Below are 21,026 nucleotides of genomic sequence, written 5' to 3' on the forward strand. Positions count from 1 at the left end.
ATACCATGTGGCCATTGCTGTTTCGTGTCTCTTCCTGCATAAATAATGCAGAGAGGCCATGCAGGTGTGCAATTTTCTGGAGATGAGGCAGGGAGATTTGCAAGGAAAAGTCACCTACCTCCCCAAGCTGGCGCCCACAGAGGGGGAGGCACCTCCACCTGACGCAGGTGTCTGAGCAGCAGTCCAGAGAGGTTTACTCAGGGGATTTGGGGAGCGCACACTCTGGAGCAGAAGTACAGGTATGTGCCCGAATCCTGCCTCGTGATGGGCATTCATGATACGAACCACACAGCCTTTAAAGAAAAGGTTTTATATGAAAGTTTCCATTTTGTTTCTGTATAAAGGCTTTTATCCTGTAAGGAAAAAAAAAAAAAACCCTAGACATAATAAATGCCTGTTTTCTACAAAAACAATGTCTAACTCTGGGTGGACTGATCTCTTCTCAACAGCCCAGGGCAGGGCTGGTCCCTCATTCACCTGTGTCCACAGGGCCGAAGACACTGCACACACTAGGACAGGATTTGATTGAATTTAAATCCTGCCACCCACCAAGGAGACCTGGGGATATTTAATGTTTGAGGGCCACACTAAACAATCACTGCAGAGAACCACCTCTTTTCTTTACTGTAGTTTAAGTATGATAAGTGGGCTTTGCTATTACTTATTGGAAAAACCAGTAAGAAAAGCTAATCTTCAGGCTTCAATGTGATTTGACATGCAAACGGGAAGTTTTGCCAGGGGTTAATAAAGGTTGTGAATTCCAAATTCCTAGCCGAATATGGCTTTGCTGGTAAGCCCCCTGGAGGGGAGGTTGGGAGGGCTGACCAGATGGTCATTGGGGCACTGGGATGGAGGCACGCTGGGGCCTGACTGCCTGCTCTGCTGGAGACTGCAGAATGGATGGCAGATCCACAGTGCATCCCCCTTCCAAACCCAGGAGGCATCTGTCGCCTTCTCTTTGGTAGACAGTCTGGAGACAGCAGAAACCCTCTGCTCTATTTTTTTGCCACTCTAAATATAGCAGAAAACAAAATAAAATAAATAAGATAATCTTTGCTGCCTCCAGGTGCCCTCTGAGGGACAGACAGCTGCTCCAGAGTTGTTCATGAGGACAAAAAGCCCAGGCAGCCTGGAGACCCAGCTGCTCTGGGTGAGCCTTAGCTCACTTCCTGTGGTTCCTGGGACTTACCAGGCCCACACCCATGCGCATTTCTCCAGGCAGGTTCTGAGGACTCTTTGGACAATTTCTCTTTCTTCTCAACCCTTCAATCTCCTAATCCACCCCCCTACCCCCAATATGTTCATAGAAACTAAGGGAATTTTGGAGGTGAAAGAAGTCATCTAGTTTCCAGTGTCCACCCTCCCCATTCTACAGATGGGGAAACCAAGGCACAGAGAGGGCAGTGCCTTGCCCAAGGTCATTCGGTGAGTCAGTGGTGGAGCAGGCCTGAGGCCCAGGTCCCCCAGTTCCCGCCCCGTTCTGCGGCCCACCCCTCAGTCGGCCTTGGGCAGGGACTTCCTGTGCGAGGGGGGCACGAGGTGGGGGGGCAGGCTGCTGGGCAGCTCGTAGCCGTCGAGCTTGATCTTGATGAGGTGCTTGGCCAGCGCGAACTCCTCCTCATCAAGCATGCCGTCGCAGTCGCAGTCGGCCAGCTTCCAGATCTTGCCCAGGACGCTGTTGGGCAGCTTGGAGGTCACCATCTCCTTCTTGGCGTTGACACCTGATATCTTGCCATTGATGGGCGACAGAGTGTAGAAGAGCTCGTCGTAGACGGGCTTGTCTTTGGCCACGACCCACTCCTCCTCGTCGGCGCCCTCCTTGGCACCCTCCCCGTAGCCCTGGTTGAAGGGGCCCTCGGTGGTGCCATCGAAGGCGCCGCCCTGCACCAGCTGCGTGGGCGTGCTCGTCTCCTCCTGGCTGATGAGGTTCATGAGGGGCGAGATCTTGTTGCTCAGCATGTTGTCCACTGCCTCGATCAGCTTGGGCTTCAGCGAGTGGAATTTGGTGAAGTCATAGTTCTCAAGCTGTTCCTGCAGAAGGACAAACCACAGGATGGGTTACATGTGGTCTCTTCAGGGGGAAACAGTTGGGGGCCACTGGAGGGAGACTAATTCTGCCCAAGGCAGACGTCCCACCCACTACTCAGGAGTGCACTCTTTGGGAGCTTCCCACATCCAGATGTACCACATATAGGAGCGGTTGTTTTGGAACAAGAAACAAGTGTTTTTCCTATGGCAGCCAATCTCTGCTGGTGGCCGCATGAGCGACAGCAACTTCCGAGGACTCTGAGAAACCTTCTTTCACCTGCCTTTTTAAAAATGCTCTAGAGTTAGTATTCTATTTCTCAAGGGATTTCACTACACACTTCAGCCGATCTTCATAGCAATCCTGGGAGGAAGGAGGGGCAGGCATTTAGAACCACATTTTACAGAGAGCTGTGAGGGGCTGTCTGGCAGAGTCAAGGCAGAGCCCCTGTCTCCTGGCTCTTGACTAATGCTCTCTGTGCTGGAACACAGAGCTGTGACAGAAGGACTATATTTACATAAAACAACTAATTAAATACCTTGTTTTCGGAACACGTAAAAAAATGTAGTGTAGGACAGCTTCTTAGTGGCTCTAACCTCTTATGAATGAGCTGAGGGGGCTACTCAACAGGAACCCCGTAGGACCAGCCCCACCAAGTATGGCCTGACCAGGGGCACCTGTGCTACCCCAGGAAGGTATCGAGGCAGGGCCACGGAGACCTTGCATATACAACATAATCATCATGAATCCACTGTCATTTCAAAAATATGGACAAATAAGCAAAAGCTGGAACTTGTAAGAGCAGGGAGTAGGGCTGGGGAGCACGAGGGAATAAACGTAGCCGGTAAGCCTGAGTATCACTGGCCAGGTCAGGACATGTCTTAGCTCTACCTGTTGAGTGAGGCAGCCTGTCAGCAGACAGAGCAGCAGAAGCACAGGCTCTAGAGGGGGCCTGGGAAACACTGTGACTGCCCAACCAGGCTGGGGCAGACTACAGGATGCCACAGAGGCTCTGTGGATGGCACCGTAGAAACTGACCTTCCTACCTTGGTTCTCCTTGGTTACTCCATCCATCCATCCATCCATCCATCCATCCATCCATCCATCCATTCATCCATCCATCCATCCAACAACCCACCTGTCCAACTAATCCTCCATCTAACCATCCATCCATTCAACCAACCCTCCATCCATCCATCCAACAACCCACCTGTCCAACTAATCCTCCATCTAACCATCCATCCATTCAACCAACCCTCCATCCATCCATTCAGCCAACAATTCATCCATCCATCCACCTACCTGCCCAACTTTTATTTGTCATTTACTCTGCACCAGCCCCTGTTCTGGGGCTTGGGGATATAGAATAAATATGAAAAGCCATAATTCCTGCTTTAAATGAGCTTATGTTGTAATGGAGGAAGGACACTCCAATTGTTTAAAAAAGGACTTGACATAACACAGTGAAAAGGATAACATGAAATTTATAAAGTCATTAGAAAGAAAAAAGCCAAGTCATTAAAAGGGAGAGAGGGGCCAGGCTCAGTGGCTCACACCTGTAATCCCAGCACTTTGGGAGGTCAAGGTGGGAGGACTGCTTGAGCCCAGGAGTTCAAGACCAGCCTGGTCATTAGACCCATATATATATATACATATGTATGTGTATATATATATGTATGTGTGTATATATATGTATATGTGTATATATATGTATGTGTATATATGTATGTACATATATGTATGTGTATATATGTATGTACACATATATGTATGTACATATATATGTATGTGTATATATGTATGTGTATATATACGTATGTGTATATATATGTATGTGTATATATATGTATGTGTGTATATATATGTATGTGTATATATATGTGTGTATATATATATGTATGTGTATATATACATATGTATATATATATGTTAGGGAGAGGAAGGGAATAATCACATCAGATGGCTAAGGTTAAGGAAAACTACCGCCTGTATATGGAGAAGAGCTCAGTTGCCCAGGGGGACCCCTGGGGACCCTCACTGTCTAAGGAGAGAAAACACTTGTTTATTGCAAGAGACAAACTTTCTGTGGCTCTGAACTGCGAGAGTTACCTAGAGCTTTACATGACAGGCTTCAAAGATCTGATGAAAAATGTCTTCAACAGTAGTTTTATTAAATAAATGCAGAAATGTTCCAGGTATGGCAGGTTTTATATGTGAAGTATTTCTGTATGTACAGTTCTAGAGGGGGCCAAAGAGAGGCCATGCAGGTGTGCAATTTTCTGGAGATGAGGCAGGGAGATTTGCAAGGAAAAGTCAGACCTCGCTGTTTTGGACAGAAGCAATGTGACAGGCTGCTAGGAAAAAAAAAAAAAAACAACTTGGTGTTATCATAAATATCATGCTTTCTTGTAAAAAAAAAAAAACTGAGAAAAAACTGGTAAGCAAAACTAAAAATTTTAAATAATTTATAATCTCATCATCTGGCAAAAACCTCTGCTAGCATATCTGGGCATGCATTTCTAGCCATTAACATACATACACACACACACGCACACATGCACATACACACACACACACACACACTGAATACCACACTCTTAACAAATAATATGTCATATATTTCTGTGGTATTAATTTTTACATAACCTTTCTCTTAACAGTTACAGAATATTGAACTTAGACTGTAGAGCTGGGCCATTCTTAATTTACCCTGTCCCCTATAGCTGGACACACAGGTTGTTTCCAATAGAGAATCAAAATCATGGTCTCTAGGGTGGCAGGGCAGGAATTCTGGGCTGACATTTGGAAGGGGATTCCTGGGTGGTAGTTGGTGGGGGAACAGAGCTGAGAAATATCAGCTAAACGGGCTGACATTTCTCTAGGGAAGGGACTCTGACATATTCTCAGGAAGTAAAGTCAGCAGCCATCAAACCGTGCAAACCCAGCGTGTGGCCCCTGCTCAGCTCAGAGCAGCGGGTACTGCAGGCCGGGTCTCTCAAACGCAGTCACTAGCATGTCACTCCTGACATCAGCACCAAACAATGCGGCCTGCACTTCGGGCTCCTGCCACCAACATCTCAATGGGCCAAGGAGATGGAAAAGAGAATGCTAAGCAGGTGGAGGAGCAGGCGTCCCCCACAAAAATCCCAGTGCTGCTGGGTCAACGAGTTTGGATTCCCCGGGTGCGTGAACACCTACCCCATTTCCTTAAGAATGAGCCTGCGCTCAGAGCGCACACAGAACCCCTGTGTCTGGCCCAGCAGACAAAGGAGGGTGATGCCTGCCCAAACTTCCCACCAGCCTGCAGGGGCCGTGGATTCCAACTGCAGAGCTCTGGAAAACTGGCAGGGGGAGTGGCCGCATATTTGCAGGGGTGGACAGGAGGCAGCAGTTATTCCTGTCCTGGGAGGCAGGCAAGAAATAAACCCTCCATTCTCATCCCTGTGGTCCCCCCCAGGCTTGACCGGGGACTGCGGGGGCACCAGTTAAACCATCATCATGTCACTCCTGACATCAGCACCAAACCATCATCATCTCTGCCCTCTGCCACGGTGAGTCCAAAACAGTTCTTATTGGAATGAATACACACTGGGGAACTTAAAGGTATTTGCCCATCAACAGTTGTATCCACTAAGCCAGGACCCTGGAATTGCTCCCTCTCAAGAGGCAAAGGTCAGTTCCCAGCCCCGTCTCTGGTAGGGCTGTCCCTTGCCCATTAATTGCCAACATTAACCAGAAGAGTTTTCAAATCCACCAGAGGGTTTGAGCAGATGGGGCTGACTCTGCTGCCCTCTGCTGTTGAAATGCTGCCAACTCATGAGCTGAGGGGTCCAAATTCTCCTTCCAGTCAGAGGAGCAGAGTCAGCAGTAACGGTGGCCCTTCGGGTGCTCATCTTGTCCTGCAGTATTAACACTGTGCTGTCAGTCACGGTCCCTCCCCAGAGCGTGCCAGGCATGCACAGGCAGCCACACAGGTGGGTTGCAGGGCCTGTCCCAGCTCAGGGAAGGGCCTTCAAAATACACTCTCCTCTCACTGCTACAGCTAAGAGTCACTCTGACCAGCTGGCTCCATGAGAGAACAGGGAGAACAACAACCTAAAGCTGGCATCAGCGAGCTCTCTGCGTGACCCTGATATGTGCAAAGATCACAGTGTGGTCACTTCTAAGTGTATGTCCCCCCTCTGTCAAGGCCTATGTTACAGAGGATGTTAGACTTTAACAGCCTCAGGGATGGGACAGGCCCTAACCCACACATGCGCCCCTCAAAGCTTCCGGTGACAGCAAGCTAGCTTGCAGTATCAGGTGACACTAAGCATTCCTGACAGGCTCCAGGCTGCCTTGTTCCCTGGGGATTCTCCGAAGGAATGGGGTGGTGTGACTGGGCCTCAGCCTACTTCCCAAGGAGGCCTCTTCCTGCAGCTTCTAGGGGTTGGCATGGGGAACCCCTGGTCTATAAGCCCTGTGGGAATCGAGGCTGGGTCAGGGCCTGAGAGCCTGCTGTGATATGGCCTTACACTAACTTACTAATTCACTCAGCATGTGTTAATTGAGCACTCACCACGTCCTAGATGCTGGGGATATGGCAGTGAACAGGGCATGGGTCACTGACCTCATGGAGCCACAGGCTTATGTGGGAGAGAGATACTAAATATCAGATATCAGATAATTCAATTACATGGAAGCACAACAGTGCTCATATTGTAACAAGAAACATGTGTCCTTACAGTGGGGTTGCTGTCAATTATTTTTACCCCCATTTGTTCATTTTTTCTGTTTTTTGACAGGGTCTCCTCTGTCGCCCAGGCTGGAGTGCAGTGGCGTGATCATGGCTCACAGCAGCCTCGACCTCCCGGGCTTAAGCCATCCTCCCACCTCACCCTCTCAAGTGGCTGGGAACACAGGCATGAGCCAACCACACCTGGCTAATTTTAAATTATTTTAATGGATATCGGGTCCCACTATGTTGCCCAGGTTGTTCTCCAACCCCTGGACTCAAGCAGTCCTCCCATTTCAGACTCCCAAAGTGCTGGGATTACAGGCGTAAGCCACTATGTCCAGCCTCATTTGTTCATTTTTTTGTGTTGATTTATTCCAGGGGCCTAGAACAGTGATAGCAGCAGGAGGCAGAAAAATGCTGAGGCAGATAGGGGCGGGTCTCCAGTGAAACCCTATCTTCAAGCCAAAGGCAGTTTAAAGCCTGCAGGCCAAGCTACAAGTCAAATCCATGGACTGGATTGAGAACCTGTCTTTCCATTTGGCTGCTTTTCTTTGATTGATCCTCACCCTTCACCTATTTTACATATACCTACCCTTCCCTAATTGTTTTTACACTGTTATGTCCACCTTTGACTGGTGCCTTTGTTTTAACCTTTTTTGCATACTCACAAATCAATCAGCATGCACTCTTCTATCCTGTGCCTATAAAAACCCCAGACTCAGCCACACTGGGGAGATGACCTGACTTCAGGAGAGACAACCCAATCTTCCCATCCCCTCTTCACTGAGAGTTGTTTTGTTGCTCAGTAAAATCCTCCACCCTCATCACTCTTCAATTGTCAGCATGACCTTATTCTTCTTGGATGCAGGACAAAAGCTTGGGACCCACCAAACGCAGGTACCCAGAAAGGCTGTAACACTGGCCCTCTGCCCTCACCATTGCAGGGTAGCCGTGCCACTCAACAGAAGCAGTGGTGGGGTCGAGCTGGACCGGAGCCATGGGCCAGAGTGGGGCAAGAGGGTGACTGAGCTGCTAACATGATGCACAACTAAAAGAGCTAATTAGTACACTGTAGCACCCCCTCTGGGGCTTTGGGGTTGCGGGCATCCCTGCCTGGGCACTGCCACGTTCCCCTTGGGGTGACACACCTGGTCTGGCTGCAGACCATGCACAGAGCCTGCTCCTATGTCAGCACTTGGAGTGGCTGGCTGGATCCTGCACTTGCTTGCTCACCCACCTTCCGTGGTGCTAAGGTACTGGGCATAGACCTGACTCCAGGTGATTCTCAGCAAAGGCTTGGCCCTCCTTGTACCCTCCATCTCAGTGGGCCACGGCTGCTCCTGAGATCATGCTTTCCTTGTTGCCTTCCCCCAGCTCAGAGGACCCTGGGTGTCTTCTGACCTGGCCAGCGCAGGCTAGCTTTGTCATGAGTAGCTCTGGTCCCAGAGTCTGCTCCCTACATTATCGGGCTCACAGGGGACCAGCAGGAGAGGCCTGGCAAGGGAGGCCTCTGTGGAGCCCCAGGGCTCAAGAGCAGCGTATCCCTGCGGCAAGGCACTGTAGCAACTTCAGGAAGCCAGCGAGGCACAGAGGCCCCCACTGGGCCACAGCTCAGGCTCTGTATTTCTTTATAACTTTCATTTAGGTCAAGAAACCAAGTTCCCTTCTGAAATATCTGAAGGGTACAAGGAAACAGCTGTCTTACTGCTTGGTCATGGGATACAGGGCATAACCATGGGCGTGAATGGGGAAGTTGCCCAGGGAGACTGCTCCTGGAGGCCACAACAGCCCTCCAACACCACCTGGTGACCAGAAAAACCCAATTCAGCTTGTGAGCACAGGAATACCCATTTCACTGCTGGAAGAAAAAAGACATTTCTCTGTTGTGCGTGCGTGTGTATATTTTTTTGAGATAGGGTCTTACACTGTTGTCCTGGCTGGAGTGCAGTGGTGCAATCTTGGCTAACTGCAACCTTCACCTCCAGGGCTCAAGTAATCCTCCTACCTCAGCCTCCCGGGTAGCTGGAACTACAGACATGCACCACCACACCTGGCTAATTTTTTTGGATTTTCTGCAGAGACGGGGTTTCACTACGTTGCCCAGGCTGGTCTCTGACTCCTAAGCTCAAGTGATCTGCCCACCTTGGCCTCCCAAAGTGTAGGGATTACAGGTGTGAGCCACTGCGCCCAGCCTCTATGTGTGTGTGTGTGTGTGTATATATATTTATTTATTTTTTGAGATGGGGTCTGCCTGTGTCACCCAGGCTGGAGTACAGCGGTGCGATCTCAGTTCACTGCAACCTCTGCCTCCCAGGTTCAACAAATTCTCCTGCCTCATCCTCTAAAGTAGCTGTGATTATAGCCACCACACCCGGCTAATTTTTGTATTTTTAGTAGAGACGGGGTTTCACCATGTTGGCCAGGCTGGTCTTGAACTCCTGACCTCAGGTGATCTGCCTGCATCCACCTCCCAAAGTACTGAGATTACAGGCATGAGCCATCACACCTGGCCCTCTGAATATATTTTAAAATAAATACAGCTAAAGCATATTGGGTCAGATCAAATGTATTAGATTCATTCACTCAGAATCCAGGTGTAAAGAGCTGTCATCAAAACAGCAAGAAAAACCCACCTCTGAGTTAGTGTGTAATTTATATAAAGCTTGCATTAAAAAACCCCTTAGGATCAAAGTTCCCCTCTCATCACCTGCTGGCCCTTGCCTCTTCTGCCCGACCTTCCCCTCTCCCTGTATCCTCTCTGCTTTCACCTTTCCCTCCTCCTGCCTCGGGCTGTACCTGCTTGCAGTTTTTAATCTATGCTGGCTTCAATGCTGTCACTCTGTGGCTCAAGGCAAAAGATGGTAACTGGTGGTCTCTGTGTGCAGCCCATATGCAGGTGGGCTTTGTTTGTCCTACATAGTATTTTTTTGAGCCAAAATGTGAAAATCAGGTGATCTGACATACAAATCCAGATTTCCAGCTTCTCTTGAGCCTTCCAGGTCTGTATTCCCATAAGGCAGTGGCCACTGGGCTAGACAGGGCTTCTGCATTGTCCAATCTGCCCTGCCATGAGACCCCTGACATGTTCTTAGCACACCTTGGGATGGTTTTCTTCCTTGCTGACACGTGTTTCTTGGAACCCTCTTCTCTATCAAACGTGGGAAAACCAAAGGCAGCCAGAGAGGGTGACAGAGTTTCTCTTTCGCCTGGCCTGCTCCACTGTTTGCGTTATTGGGTGGTGGCTGCAGGCATCTGAGTTTGTGGCTCCTGCTTTACAGAGAGGACTGTGGCCCCCAGGGCAGAGGGGTCCTTGCAGCAGATAAGAAGATGGCCAGCCTGGCTCTGTGAGGACTGTCAGCCCAGAAGCCAGATGGGTGGCCTCGCTTGTGAGGACACGCTCGTCTAACAGCAGTGCAGAGAGGTAGATATGCCGGTCAGGGCAGGAGGGCTGAATGCAGCACCCATTGTTGCCTGGCTGGAGCTGCCCGGCCACAACTCAAGAGAGGCCTTGACAGCGGGCCAATGGCTGCCCAGCACCAGCCTTTAAGCACAGTCCTCCCTGTGCCCACACAGTCCAGCAGCGTCCGCAGAGCCCCACAGCCCCTGCTGGAGCCCTTGAGCCTGCAGCAGCAAGGCTGCCCGAGCACATAATCCCACGGCGTGGGGCAGGTCAGGGCAGGGCTGGAGGAGGCCGCCCAAGGTGACCCTGAAGGCCACTCCCAGCTGTGATTCCCTCACAGTTCTGGGATTCCAAAAAGCAGTGTCACCGCAACATCAACCAGCCTCCTTGGACACAGTCTAAGAGGGCTGCTCACCTGACTTTCTCATGGGAGCTTCATTTACCTTTGGCCATGTGTCTCCTTTGTGTACGCATTTTGGAAGACAGGCAATTTCTGCTTTATTCATAGCCTATTATCATGGATCAACATTAGGAAGATGTGTTGTCCTTGATCCTAAACCATGGGACCCTCATTTGTCTCCAGCAAACAGCCAGACAATGTGGCACTGCACCTCTGCCCTCTGCCCTCTGCCCATGACATTGTAGTGGGCTCCCAGTACCTGCATAGCCTTGACCTCAGGGAAGTCCCCTGCAGAAATCTGGTATTCTCGCTGTAGCTGAATGTAGATTTCTGGTAGCCTGCTGATAAGCTCTCTCTTCTTGTTTTCCTTTCCAAATACACTTGGCATCTCCTTCTTCAGGTAGCTGATGATGTAGGCATGCACCTGGAGGGGTATAGATCAGGCAGGGAAGTGTCATTTAGAATTGCATCAGAGAAGGAACAAACAAGATTGCATCTTAACTCCATCATAACACATAACAGGTACCCATACAAACCAGGTCCCAAGGACAGGAGGAGGGGAGGGTCCAGGGGGAGTGGAGCTGTCCAAGGCTGGCTGGAAGGTGGCCAGACTTGGGGAAATTCTACGGCTACTGTTCTGTTGTGCCTCTGAGTGGCAATTCTGGTGTCTGTAGGGAGTGAGTGGTATGGGTGGGGCCTGGGTGGGAGAGCTCTTAGTTCTGGCAATTAACCAGAATACCCAGGAGAAAGTTTCACCAGGCTGGTGCCTGGGAGCAACAGGAAATGAAACTGGAGGCTGGCATCAATGGCTGATCAACATGGAAATCTGTACCCAGTGAACGATGAGATGAGAATCCCCATAACCCCCCTGTTATGGGAGGCTTAGACTCTGAGATCTCTACAGGTGGAATTAAAGTCATTCTGCACAAGACCAGCTGCCTGGGATCAGGCTGGATGGCAGAAGATCCCCCTGGGAGAGGAGCCCAGAAGCCCCAGAAACCTTGATCACTGGGGCTTGGGGTAGCCAGCAGGCTGTCATTGGAGGGGCGAGAATCTGGCCTCAACATTTCCACTCTTCTACTGATTTCCAACTTCAGGATATTAAGAAATGTTCACTACAAAAGTTCTCTTTGTATATATATATTTTTGAGATGGAATCTCGCTCTGTTGCCCAGGCTGGAGTGGAACAGCATGATCTTGGCTCACTGCAACCTCCACCTCCTGGTTCAAGCGATTTTCCTGCTTCAGCCTCCCAAGTAGCTGGGATTACAGGTGTGCACCACCACTCCCGGCTAATTTTTGTATTTTTAGTAGAGACGGGGTTTCACCATGTTGGCCAGGCTGGTCTTGAACTCCTGACCTCAGGTGATCCACCCACCTTGGCCTCCCAAAGTGCTGGGATTACAGGCATGAACCACCATGCCCGGCCACTTTGTATATCTTGAACTTCAGAGTAATTGTGAAGTCAAGTAAGTAACTAAAATAAGAAAGGATGAAAAACAGAGTGGTGATTACAAAAAGAAAATGACTATGTAGCAATGGAAAATCCTATTAAAGAAAACAGACTTCTACTGTAATCTTGTGGAAGTTGAAATTAAATAAAGGGGGTAAGCAGATACATTCCATAGCTCAGCTGAGGGCCTGTGTGTGGACACATGCTGGACACAGCCAAAAACATTTTGCGAGGATTTGGATGCTAACCTAAGTACCTAATGCAAGGTCTGACATGCTGAGGTCAGACAATGTCAACTTCCCATCTGCACAAGGGCCGTTTAACAGAAGCATGCACTGTGCAGCCTGGCTACCGCTGAGAGGATGGACTTGGAGAGATGACGCTAAACCTTTCTGTCACCAGCAAACTTGTTTATGTACTTATTTTTCAAATGAAGACAATTGAAATGATTTACAAGATTCTTAGAGATAACTTGAGAAACCCGAAGTTTGGGATCTGTTATTTAGAATCCTGGGCTTTAACTGCTGTGATGAGCAAGTGGTAAGATACCAACTCCTTTGCCTCCGACAGTGAATGCCTGGCTTGGTGTGGGTGGGCCGGGGAGGGCCAGGGCTGAGGGAGCACCCTTGGACTGGAGGAGCTGCCACGTTCCATCAGGGAGAACCAGCTGCTCACCAGCTGTCCTTGCATCATTTCCTTGGCCTCCACCTTCCTGGAAACTCTGGACTGGGCCTATGAGTATGTTCTCTATGTATACCTATGTATATACCTCTCTCTTCTGTGCTCAGGCTCACCCCACCCTGGAGCCACCCCAAGGGAAGCAGGAGGCCCCCACAGCTGCTCAGTCTCCCAAACACAAGGGCTTCTTATTGAGACCACCCCCTTCCCTGCTCTGGGGCCTAGCCCTGGAGCAGCTGCCTAGGCCTCTGTAGGGCTTCCCAAGACCCCTCACCATGTACTAGTAAGGTACCTCTGAGCCGCCAGGCCCCAGCTCAGGGAGGGCTTAGTTCCTGCTCATCTGGCTGACTCCTCACCCACTCCCTGCCGCCCACCCCCCGAGGTTGGGCACACTGTTCCTGAACACTCCCTGGTGCCCAGGGCCTGCTTTACCTGCACTGAACTCAGCTGATGTGCACCTGCCACACCCTCCACCCATTGAGTGTCACCTGCTCCCTCGTCTCAGGCCTCATGGTGTTTGCTGGCTGATGACCGAGGTGGCCCCGACACTAGGCCTTCACAGCCCTGATAAACCTGGGGCTGATCTCGTGCCAGCTCTCAACTCCCTCCTCCTTCCGCCAGCTTGGTGTCACCTGAGTCATGACCCTTAGGTGACCTGCTCACACTGCGGCTGCTCTCGGTCTCAGCCTCCACTTCTAGGAAGTTCTGTTAGCGAGGTTTGTGGAAGTCTCCTGTTACGCTGCCTCTGCATGTCCACCCGCGTCCTGCCCTTCCTGGTGCACCCTAAACAATAACCCAGGGCCAGCTTCTGTGCACAGACCTGCTTTCAGAAGTTCATCAAGTTGGCCAGGCACGATGGCTCATGCCTGTAATCCCAGCTCTTTGGGAGGCTGAGGCAGGTGGGTCACTTAAGGTCAGGAGTTCGAGACTAGCCTGGCCAATGTGGTGAAACCCTGTCTCTACTAAAAATACAAAAATTAGCTGGGTGTGGTGGTGTGCTCCTATAGTCTCAGCTACTCGGGAGGCTGAGGCAGGAGAATAGCTTGAACCCGGGAGGCGGAGGTCACAGTGAGCTGAGATGGCCCCACTGCACTCCAGCCTGGGTGACACAGCAAGAATCCATCTCAAAAAAAGAAAAAAAAATTCATCAAGTCACAAGGTAAATTATAATCCTTAGCATCATGGAATACTGAATCTGGAAGTGACTCCCCAATATCTACTTTAATTCCTGGTTCCAGGACATCCATGTGACTCACTCAAGGTCATACGGCTAGTTGGTAGATACAGAGCTGGCACTAGCATCCAAGTGTCTCATTCCTGTCCCTAAAGAACTAATGACTCCCTGTGGGTATGCCCTGTGGGTATGCATTAATAATCTTACTGAAGTTGTTCAAAATCTGGAATTCAAAATGAACTGTGTCCCATAGAATGAGTTTGGAAAACTTTGATCTGAGGTTTGACTTCTGCTCGTGCCTAATTCACTGAGAGGCTTTGGAAGGGTCCTTTATTCTCCCTTTCCCCACACATCAAACACGGACACAATGATGGCACACAAACGTCGGGACACCACGTGGGAATGCGGGTGAAGACTGCGAGCTGCTGGCAGGATGGCATCCTGTCATTTTCTAAAGTCTTCTGGTAAACAGACGGGACAGCTTGAATGGCTAAAATCCACAGTCAGCCTCCAGAGATCACTCCTGCAATTATGTGTCAAAGGTGTCTCCAAATACATGCCAGACCCAGGGCCAGACCTGGCGGTTGTCCCTGGGGAAGGAGGTGGAAACACTTGGGTCTTCTGACCTTTATAACAAGAGAAAACTAACTGGGAAGAGGAGGAGTAAGAAAGAGAAGAGGGGGACTAGACCTGGAGCTGGAAGATGAGGCTCAGGCCCCGTGACCACTGCCTACCCACTGAGCAACTTGGGGCCAGGCATGGGATCTCCGCCTCAGCGTGCTCATCCACAAATTAGAAATGACAACAACATTCATCTCACAGAGTTATTATGAGAATAGAAGAGGTCATGTATTTGAATGCACTCTGCTCACTAGAAAGAGGAGCAAATGTAACTTGTTATCAACTAATGGCCAAAGACCAACAGCTGGAGGTACAGTAATGAGAGAGAGGGCTCCTGGCTGGTTACTCCTTACCAAATAATTAATAAACTCTCTCTATTTAAATAGTAATATAATGAATTTGGGTTCCAAGCGTTTAATTTACATTGACCCCTGGGGGCTTTTGAACATTCGTATCTTGTTCAAGTCATCCTTTGCCTTGTGTAAACTTGCAGAAGCCCTAAGGCATCTAATGGGGATGACTGGGGGAAATCAAATGGATCAAAATGACAAAATGACAATTTTTCTCTAGGCTAATAACTCAATGAGCAGAAAGGAAAGTCCTTCCTTTTAAATGTATATGAATGTATATGTAGTTCACACTTACACTCTGACACAGATCTCATTGTGTCCAATGATGTGTGTGTGTGTGTGTGTGTGTGTGTGTGTGTCTCCAAGACTGAGACACATGTACTAAAGAGTGATACTGGCCACATCTACTCTGGGCTTGGAGGGTAACTTCAGCGAGTGCTGGATGCTGGAAACGACCAGTGCTGGAATGAAAAGCTTCATGGAATGTGAGGATCAGGCAGTAGTTTGGGGAAGGCGGGCTGGGAAGGCATGGTGACACACTGCGCCACGCTCATCTGCAAACTTAACGCGGCCTGCTGGAGACCTGCGGCTGGAAGCCCAGCTCTGGAAACCTGCATAGAGTATTTAAAGCCAGGGTATCAGCACATTTATAAAGTGGGTTTATGATAATATAAAAAATTCAGTTAATAAGCCTGAGACCCAAAAGATGAACCCATGGGGTAACAAGAGTGTGAGAATGTGAGAGGCAGAGAAGGGCAGCTGACGTGTTCTCACTTGAGCAAGGGTTTGTTATTCTGTTCAGATCAAAACTGGCACCAATGGCGCGTGTAATTCCGTGCAGCCTTAAAGGGGACCGGAGGGGGCTGCACACTTGTCTGAGGTCAACCTTCAAAGAGACAGGCTTCCATTTATGGGCTCAAGCACTGACACACACACACATCCACAGTAGCTCAGGGCTGCTGACTGAGTTATTTTTAGAGCCCTGCCGAGGACTAGGCAATACCAGGATCTTCATGATCCATTATATCATGATTATCACACGCTTTAGCCTGAATCCATTTGGTGCACAAAAAATGCCTCATTTCTTTATAGGAGAATTTTTTTTTTTTTTTTTGAGATGGAGTTTTGCTTTGTCGCCCAGGCTGGAGTGCAGTGGCACGATCCTGGTTGACTGCAACCTCTGACTCTTGGGTTCAAGTGATTCTCCTGCCTCAGCCTCCTGAGTAGCCAGGATTACAGGCGCCCACCTCCACGCCCAGCTAATTTTTGTATTTTTTGTAATTTTTTTGTAGTTTTTTTTGGTAATTTTTGTATCCAGCACTCACTGAAGTTACCCTCCAAGCCCTGAGTAGATGTGGCCAGTATCACTCTTTAGTACATGTGTCTCAGTCTTGGAGACACACACACACACACACACACATCATTGGACACAATGAGATCTGTGTCAGAGTGTAAGTGTGAACTACATATACATTCATATACATTTAAAAGGGAGGACTTTCCTTTCTGCTCATTGAGTTATTAGCCTAGAGAAAAACTGTCATTTTGTCATTTTGATGACATTTAGTAGAGACGGGGTTTCACCATGTTAGCCAGGCTGGTCTCGAACTCCTGACCTCAAGTGATCTGCCCGCCTCGGTTTCCTGAAGTGTTGGGATTACAGGCGTGAGCCACCGTGCCCAGCCTATAGACAAGAAAGCCAGGCTCTGCACATCACATGTGACTGAGAAGAGTCTACATTTGAAAGAATAAGCTAAATTCCACAGAACTACAGTGAACCTTGAAAATCACTGACCTCTCCTCTTCTTTCTCAGTTTTACTTGTTTCTTCCTCAAATGTTGCCTCATTTTTGTTGAGCAAAGATCTCCAAATGGGTGACAGCCTTTCCTATTCTTGGGCAATACGCTTCTAAAGGGTGGGGTCTGATAGTGAACTTGCATTGTTTGGGATTTGTATAAGTCTAATTTCTTTAATTTGGCTATTTTAATTATAGCTGAATAAAAGTAAATGACATTTTCCAAACCCTTTTTTGGGCTTTCCCAAAATAGCTTCCTTTAAAGAATCATGAAATGAACCCTGATTGGCATCTCAGAGTGTGAGCCGTCTTCCAAGAAGGATGTCTACTGAGATTGTAAGAAGTGATCTTTGAGGCTAACCAAAAACCCACTCTAAAGTTTCCCTGTTCCTTAAATACAGAGATGTGAAAAAAATATATAAACAGAAAAAGAAGGGAAATAAACTTCAAGAGCTCTTTGGGAAGAGTATCTATCTACTTTTCATATTATTAAAATGTCACCTTTATGACACTTCGAGTTTGATTAAAACGGTGCACTTGCTTTATCTGGATGGGCCATGAATCCTGGTTAATTATGGTGTTCTATAAATAAACATACTCCACAACCCAACTCAGACTTGACATCTCTTAGCTGACATCTGAAAACTTACCCTTTGCATGTTTTCAAAGTGTCAGCTTGATAAACCTAAACTTTGTAGGGTTTCTGTGGATGGAGACTTTTATGGAATAAATAGATTAACAGATCAGTGCAGAAAACAAGGACACAAGGGAGGAGGTACTGTAGCTGCTGTTCACTCCCGATTTCAGGTGACTGCTTTCTGGACTGAGGTGTCACACTGACCGAGGTTTGAACGTATACTTTGCAGCTTACAGGCTGTGAAGCCTCGGGGACATAACTTCACCTTTCTGAGCTTCCGTTCCCTCAGGTGGGAAATGAGGACAAAAATGCCCAACTGTGTAGTTGTCAACAGGATCAAACAAAAAAACACACACAATGCAGACTACAGAGCTTTGGAACAGTTGGTGTGAAAAAGGAAAACTGGATCAAGAGAAAGGTTAATAAACCAAAATAAAAGCACTTTTGGAAAATATAAACACTCCAAAAAGAAAAACTCAGGTAAGCATCTGTCCATTTAAGCAGAAACAAGTTCAGCGGTGGAACATGAAACTGCAGGTGGCGTGAGGTCAATGTCATGAGTTAGTGGCCAAGGCCGCCGTGCTGAGTCCGGCTTCTCCTCCGGGTGAGCCCGCTTCCTGTCCCCGCTCCTCAGCATGGCACTGCCCACGAGCAACTGGCACTGAGAAGCTCCGGCTGCAAATACCCATACTTCAAACATTTTCCTTTGTGAAAAGGAACAAGCCAGATACTATTCTTAGGAAGAAAAAAACCACAAGCCTTTTTCCTGCAAGTAAGCTCAGCAAGTTTGACCGTCCCCCACTCCCCGCATCCACACAAGGGTTTTCATTATTCACAGTGTCAGAATACAGAGCAGCGTTCTGTGCCTCCAAACCCAGGCCGCGCTGGCCTGTTCAGAGGGCCCGAGGCTCAAGGATGGCAGGGAAGCTCTATGGGTTAAGGCGCTTGGCATTTCCAGCGAGCTTTCTGCTCCTTATTTATTTATTTATTTATTTATTTATTTATTTATTTATTTGAGACAGAGTCTCACTCTGTCGCCTAGGCTGGAGTGCAGTGGCACGATCTTGGCTCACTGCAACCTCTGCCTCCTGGGTTCAAGTGATTCTCCTGCCTCAGCCTCCTGAGTAGCTGGGATTACAGGTGCCTGCCACCATGCCTGGCTAATTTTTGTATTTTTAGTAGAGACGGGGTTTCAATGTTGGCCAGACTGGCCTTGAACTCCTGACTTTGTGATCCACCCGCCTCGGCCTCCCAAAGTGCTGGGATTACAGGCGTAAGCCACCGTGCCTGGCCTCCTTATTTATTTATATGACTGAATACAGCAGCATCTCCAGTCACTGGGTCTTCATTTACCAATAACTGGTAAATGAAGAATGTCCATGAGTATTTAAAAATAGTTTTAAAAAATCTCAAAATCTGCAAAGGCTATGACATGAGTCACCAACTTTGGTTATAAACTAATGTGGGGTGTCACACACCTTGAAGGTTGTTCAGTTGTACCTGCTGGAGAAAGGAAACACCACAAACCAAGGGATCACCGAGTGGAAAAACAGCCTTCCTGCTACCAAGCATTAGGCCCAGGACAAGGGCGAGGGCAAAATCATTTCAGGAGAGCTGCACGTAAGTGGATTTACAAACTAGTTAGCACATCTGCCTTGCAGAACTGGAGCAAAAATGGCTTGTAGCTCTGGAAAGGAAGCCACTTGGACCAGGAAGAACGGATAAAGAAGGATGACTCACACAAGCACCACACCACTGCAGGTTAGCTGAGCCATATGGGAGGAATGCATGCACACGCACTGGGACACACGTGACAGAGAGGGACACAGGACATCGAGGTCCTGTGTGAGGGGCAGCAGCAGCCAGTAAGGTGTTTGTTTTCACCCAGGCAAGAGGCTGCCCAGTGAGCACACTGGCACGAGGACAGGCTGCTAATGAGCAGCAAGAAGGAGGAAGAATTGTCCCCATCTTGGCTGTCCCCATCAGGGAAGCCCTCCCTGCCTCCTGGCCAGGCACGTAGTCACCCTTCCCAGAGCACTCATGGCAGCATCCACACCATGACTGGCACATAGCCAATCACCCAGGGAGCTTTACATACACACACACACACACACACACACACACATGTTTACACACATGCATATGCACACATGGCCATGTGTGCACGCACACCCCTATATCCGAGGCTCTGGGGCAGGGCCTGGGAATGTATGTTGCTTCTGATGATCAGCCAGGTTTGAACTTCACTAGGACTAGATAAAACTCTAAAGGCACTTCCAGCATTAGAGGACAATGATTTTATGAAACATGCACATATTTTTTAAAGAGCCATTTTTTTCTCTGTATTTTCTCTTGGAGGAGGGATATGCTTTTCTCTCTTTGGAGACATGAATTGACTCTGTCACTTGAGGGATGTCAGCAGGTCACCTCTCACTGCCCCATTGGGCACACACTCCTGGGGCTGCTGAAAGGCTCAGCTATGAGGCAGGCGAGCCAGAAGCCCAGGCATGCAGGCTAACAGCCCGCAGCCCAGAATGAGGATTGGGGGGGGTGACCCAAAACCAGCACACTCCAAGAGTAAGACTGAGCCATACTTCTTCCCAGGGCTCCCCTGGATCCAGGTGGTAACACTGGCCTTTGGTGCACGGGGACTAGCAGTGGCCTCTCAGCATCCTGTTGGTCTCACCAATGCCACCTCTCTCAGGTTTGGCTGGTTATATTCCTATCATCCTGACATCCTAACAGCTACCATGTAGTGGGTGCACTGATTGATCCCCCTCCCTGTGCACCAGGCACTATGCCAAGTGCTCTGTCATACTGACCAACTGTCACCCCAAGTTCTTGTGAAGTGCTCTTATTAGCTCCATGGTACAGATTGGAGAACAGGGTTAGTCATCTGCCCAGGAGTGCAGAGCCAGGAGCTAGGGTGTCAGCAGGGCCACCTGACCTCAAGGCTGTATTCTTAACCTAGCGCATGTTCATTCCTTAAGCCTTCTGGAACGAAGCCTCCTCCCACCCATCTTGCCTCTGGAGAGGAGACAGCAGAGTCCCAGCCCCTGGCCTCTGTGCAAGGCATCTCCTGGCTTACCTTGGCCAGCCTCGCTCGCTTGATGAGGTCGTTGAGCTTGCGCACCGCTGCCTTCTGGGGGAGGCTCTGGATGTCTCTGAAGAGGTCCTGGGCCTCAGCCTCGAAGAGCCGGCGGTTGTCCGTGTTCTGCAGGGGCTGCGCCCAGAAGGAGCCAATGTAGACGCGCAGTACCTCGGGCGTGTTGATGACCTTGCCTAGGGACCACATGAGGGCCCCGTAGACCCGCATCAGCTGCTGCGTGTCCACTTGGTCGGCCTTGTTCAGCACGACACGGATCTTGTCGTCCTGGCCCCGGAAGGCCTTGATGGCCTCTGAGAATTCATCTGAGATGTCCAGCTTGTGAGCGTCAAAGAGCAGGATGATCCTGTCCACCCTCTCGGCAAACCACTGCAGGACCTGGCAGAAGTCATAGCCTGGGTGGAGAGAAGGACACGTCAGTGTAGCCACTGCTGCAGGAGACACGTTTAATGGGGGGCTCAGGAACAGTCTCGATCTCCAGCAGCTGCCAGGGAGAGAGCCCTGTCTCCAACCTGGAGGCAGTGGAGGCCTGGTGACATGAAAATCACGGGCTGGATGAATCCGGGCGGGAAGGACCTGGGGAGCCCTTCCACAGGAGGAGGGAGGAAAGAGAATGGGGCTCATGGTCACTTTGGGAATTGCTGACTTCCATATCTGCGATTTCATTTA

At 49.2% G+C, this 21,026-nt stretch overlaps 2 protein-coding genes across 2 annotated transcripts in view; both read right to left on the bottom strand.

Moving 5' to 3' along the window:
- Positions 1 to 276, bottom strand: part of SPTBN5 (spectrin beta, non-erythrocytic 5) — a 51,244-nt gene extending 50,968 nt beyond the window's left edge. Inside the window, exon 1 of the mRNA XM_063794784.1 lies at positions 119 to 276. Within this exon, the coding sequence (XP_063650854.1) occupies positions 119 to 276 (158 nt within the window). The remainder of the gene's footprint in view (positions 1 to 118) is intronic.
- Positions 277 to 294: 18 nt separating this feature from the next.
- EHD4 (EH domain containing 4) overlaps positions 295 to 21,026 on the bottom strand; it is a 75,417-nt gene continuing 54,685 nt past the window's right edge. The window contains exons 4-6 of the mRNA XM_510639.9: positions 20,340 to 20,752; positions 10,803 to 10,967; positions 295 to 2,031 (exon numbers count right to left, since the gene is read on the bottom strand). Coding sequence (XP_510639.2) covers positions 1,495 to 2,031; positions 10,803 to 10,967; positions 20,340 to 20,752 — 1,115 coding nt within the window. The 3' untranslated portion in view covers positions 295 to 1,494. The remainder of the gene's footprint in view (positions 2,032 to 10,802; positions 10,968 to 20,339; positions 20,753 to 21,026) is intronic.

Source organism: Pan troglodytes, chromosome 16 (assembly GCF_028858775.2).
Source record: "Pan troglodytes isolate AG18354 chromosome 16, NHGRI_mPanTro3-v2.0_pri, whole genome shotgun sequence".
Classification (NCBI taxonomy): domain Eukaryota; kingdom Metazoa; phylum Chordata; class Mammalia; order Primates; family Hominidae; genus Pan; species Pan troglodytes.